Source organism: Ambystoma mexicanum, chromosome 13 (genome assembly GCF_040938575.1).
Source record: "Ambystoma mexicanum isolate Mex_15411 chromosome 13, UKY_AmexF1_1, whole genome shotgun sequence".
Lineage (NCBI taxonomy): Eukaryota > Metazoa > Chordata > Amphibia > Caudata > Ambystomatidae > Ambystoma > Ambystoma mexicanum.
In genome coordinates this window covers 428,735,667-428,739,339 of record NC_090938.1, presented here as the reverse complement: position 1 = coordinate 428,739,339, position 3,673 = coordinate 428,735,667, and the positions used below count along the sequence as shown (strand labels likewise).

Sequence of the window (3,673 nt, the reverse complement as noted above, 5' to 3'; positions counted from 1 at the left end):
TAGTGGCCTTATGCACTTTGCTAGCCATGCTGCAGAACATTTACCTTTCATTCACTCTGTTCCCTTTGAATTAGTAGTCTTGTCAACTTTTCCAGGATTGGTATAAACCATACGTATCTCTTTCACTCTGTTCTTCAAATGACATGTGCCTGCTAGTTTCCCTAAAGTTCTCGTGTTTTTGCCAGCTCTTCCATCCTTGCTATAGAGTGTTCGTATCTCTTTCACTCTGAAATCTTTTACTCTGTTTTAGAGGGAACATAAGCCTGATTGGCTTCTCTTGAGTTCTTGTACTTTTGGCAGCTATTCCAGCTTTGATATACAGTGCTCGTACCTCTTTCACTCTTGTTGTGCAGGACCGTGTGCCCGTTCCATTATCTCTGTTTCTCATACCTGCGTTGGTTTCCGTACACCGGGAAACCAACAGTCCTAGGCTTCACTGGCCTCCACATGTCAGTAGCGTCTGTTTCCCCGTTGGTACTTCTCTCGGCAGAAAAGGCGCTTGACGGGTGGAGCTTGGGGATCTGTGCTCCTTTCTTGTCACTAGTCTTGGTGTTTGTTGCTCGGGTCCAGGCCCATCACTGCTCTTCAGTGGTTGTGCCACCACAGAAGACGGTTGTCTTCCTGCTGTATCTATCCCATTTCACAAGAGCCTCTTGCTCGGTCAAAGCACTAACAGGGCAGTCTCCAGCTGGCGTGTCTTGCTTCGTTCATGCCACTGCCGACTCAGCGGCTTGACGTGGCTCCGGCCCTCCAGAAAGTCAATGCAACAGAGGCTTGCCTCTGCATACCAGTTGCTCCGCTCCCTCCTTAGATTTCTCCCCTCAATTCACAGTCCACTCTCTCCTTATACATGTCATTGGAACAAAATTAATTGTGTCCGTCTTCCTTGATCATGGCATTTAGGCAACATTCAGCATTACGGAAGCCAATAGAGACAAAGAAGGATCTTTGTTGAATAGAGTCATAACAGAAGATGTCAAAGTCTTTTCAACATCTAAATAGGCAGAAAGGGTGGTGTGGACTGGGAGTTCCGTAGTGGAATGGGAATCCTTGTCCCCAAGAGGGGAGTCACTCCCAGTGATGTCCCACTTGCCCAAAGCCCTAGGGAGGGTCTTGCCTCCCTAGGGCTCCAATATCATCCCCTCTGCCTCCCTTTCCCCATGGAGGGTTTCCTGCTTGCAGTTCATTTTAAAGGGTAGGCTTTCTTTTTGCAGCCCACAGGTTTTAATCTTAGGTCATTGACAAAACATGATAGAAAACCAATTATATATATTCTCACATTGCAGGGTCTTGTAACCAGCTCTGTCAAAGGTGCTAAAGTTGCATTTATCACTGCTGAAACGTGGAAAAATGGGCACCCCGCCCAACATGACACGCATTTGGTCTACCCAGACAGGTTCGTGATTCCACACTCATGTTGGCAGCCCAATAATATGCTCTAAGCTGGAAACCGAAAAATCCAGCATCGATTAAATGCTCTAAAGAAAAATCAATTGATTAGAAAAATGTACCAGGACCAAGATGAATAATTGAATACATTTGTTTAGAATTATGCAATTGGTTGGCATTTGTTTCCATGTGTCAATGACATAGCACTTGGATGCACTATTGAAGAAATGTACTAAATTCCGTTGGGCTTCTCTCTTCCCTTTTATGAAAATACCACCACTTATAGGCTTTTATCTCTAGTTACGTTGTGCCCTTTTGGGGCGAAAGCACACTTTGGGTCCACTATTCTCTGATTTTCTCTCCATGGTTTTAAACAACTTCTCAGACCTTGAGGCTGTTTTCCATCAGATTAATGTTTGTTCACAATTCTTTAAATTATTTATGATATTCTTTAATACAAATTATTGTAATTCATTTGTCAATGTTTATTTATACTGTGCAGATGACCAGCGAGTTACTGGAATTTAGAGCCCCTGGCATAACTAGAATGTATGACTGAAACTAAGTATTCTTTTCTGGCGGAAGGTTCCTGTGTTTTTTCACAATAACCTCTGAGCCATTGCTCAGTTTTAAAAACACAAAGTTTCTTAATTTTGATTTTCTACATTGACATGAGCAAAGGGTTGTCACATACCAGAGACACCCTTGGTGGTGACTATAAATACGTGTAGTTCCATTCCATAATTGGCCAAAATGGTACAAGATCTGCTGAAAATATTTGTATCCACCGGTTAGCATGTGTAATTATCAAGACGTAGTTGTACTTGATTATTGCACAACTGCACAAAAGGTTTAGTGGGTTAGGAAGAAATTACCTAAGTAGAAAAGTCCTACCACCAAAAGTCTGACCCTCATTTATTCGCATATGTATATATGGGGGGGTAAAATTAATAAAAATGTATAGGTGTAAGGTGGGGGGATGTGGGGGTCTCCCCCCACATATATTTATATATATATGCAAAATAATTGAGAATTTTTTTTAAAAAAAATTAACCGACTTTTGGTTGTCGGACTTCTCAACTCGGTAATTTCATGCAGATCCGATTTAGTGTAGTAAACATTGATTGGTGGCCAAAGTGTTTGGAGGCAGGATCTTCTTCACATAGGGCATGTTGCAAACAATAGATTACATACATCCTGGATTGTTATATTGTATGCAAGGTCATCCTGTGATCCTGATGACGACTTTTCTTAGAGCCCCTTTCAGTTCTTTGTTTCTCAAGCTGTATATTATTGGATTCAATACAGGAGTGGCCACGGAATATATGACTGACACTAGGCTGTCCGCCTTGCCCGAGTAACCTGCGGTGGGCCGCATGTACATGAAAATCAGAGCTGCGTAGAACAGGATGACCACAGTGAGGTGTGAGGTGCAGGTGGAGAAGGCTTTACTCCTCCCCTCCACTGAGGGGATTTTTAACACCGCTAAGACGATGAAGACATATGAGATGAGAATGAAAAGCAAGGCGCCAACGGTAAAAAAAGAAGCGGACGTGGAGAGCAGGATCTGATTTACCTGAGTGTCCCCACAAGCCAGCTTTAGCACAGGCTGGATCTCACAGTACAAATTATCAACTTCCCTGGAGCCACAAAATGGGAACCGGAAAGTAAAGGCAGTTTGGAACACAGAGTGGAAAAAGCAACCGGTCCACGTGCAAGCCGCCAGGTTTAGGCAGAGCTTCTTGCTCATGATGGCCGCATAACGCAAGGGGAAACAAATTGCCACGTATCGGTCGCAGGCCATCAGGACGAGAAGGAAGCACTCTGTTCCAACGAAGAATCCAAGAAGGGTGACTTGCACTACACAGCCCAAGTAAGATATTGTCCTTATTTTCCTCAAACAATTTACTAGAATATTGGGGAGAGTCACTGATGTGAAGCACAGCTCCAGTACGGACAAGTTGCCGAGAAAGAAGTACATTGGGGTGCGCAGGTGAAGATCAGTGCTAATTGACACCACTATGAGAACGTTTCCGACCATCGTCATCAGGTACACAAACAGGAAGAGCAGAAAGAAAGCCAGCTGCACGTGAACATGTTCTGATATTCCCAGGAGCATAAAACCTGTCATTTGGGTTTGGTTGTTCATTTTCAGTTCTTTGCCAGGTCTTCATCTGTACTGGAGTCACCTAGAAAATGAATTGTATGTAATTATTTTATTCTCATTGTGAAGGCTCCTTGATCCTACGATGAATTCTATTAATCAAAAGTAACATAACATTGT

The 3,673-nt window shown here is 43.2% G+C and overlaps 1 protein-coding gene across 1 annotated transcript; it reads right to left on the bottom strand.

The window, feature by feature from the left end:
* Nucleotides 1–2,611: 2,611 nt before the first annotated feature.
* On the bottom strand, nucleotides 2,612–3,430 carry LOC138520416 (olfactory receptor 5V1-like). Its single transcript, XM_069632816.1, has one exon. The coding sequence runs from the start codon at nucleotides 3,428–3,430 to the stop codon at nucleotides 2,612–2,614; it is 819 nt and encodes a 272-aa protein (XP_069488917.1).
* Nucleotides 3,431–3,673: the final 243 nt, after the last annotated feature.

Bases quoted from the DNA above. Each gene is read 5' to 3' on its own strand.
- LOC138520416 (XM_069632816.1), bottom strand. From the start codon at position 3,430: ATGGTCGGAAACGTTCTCATAGTGGTGTCAATTAGCACTGATCTTCAC.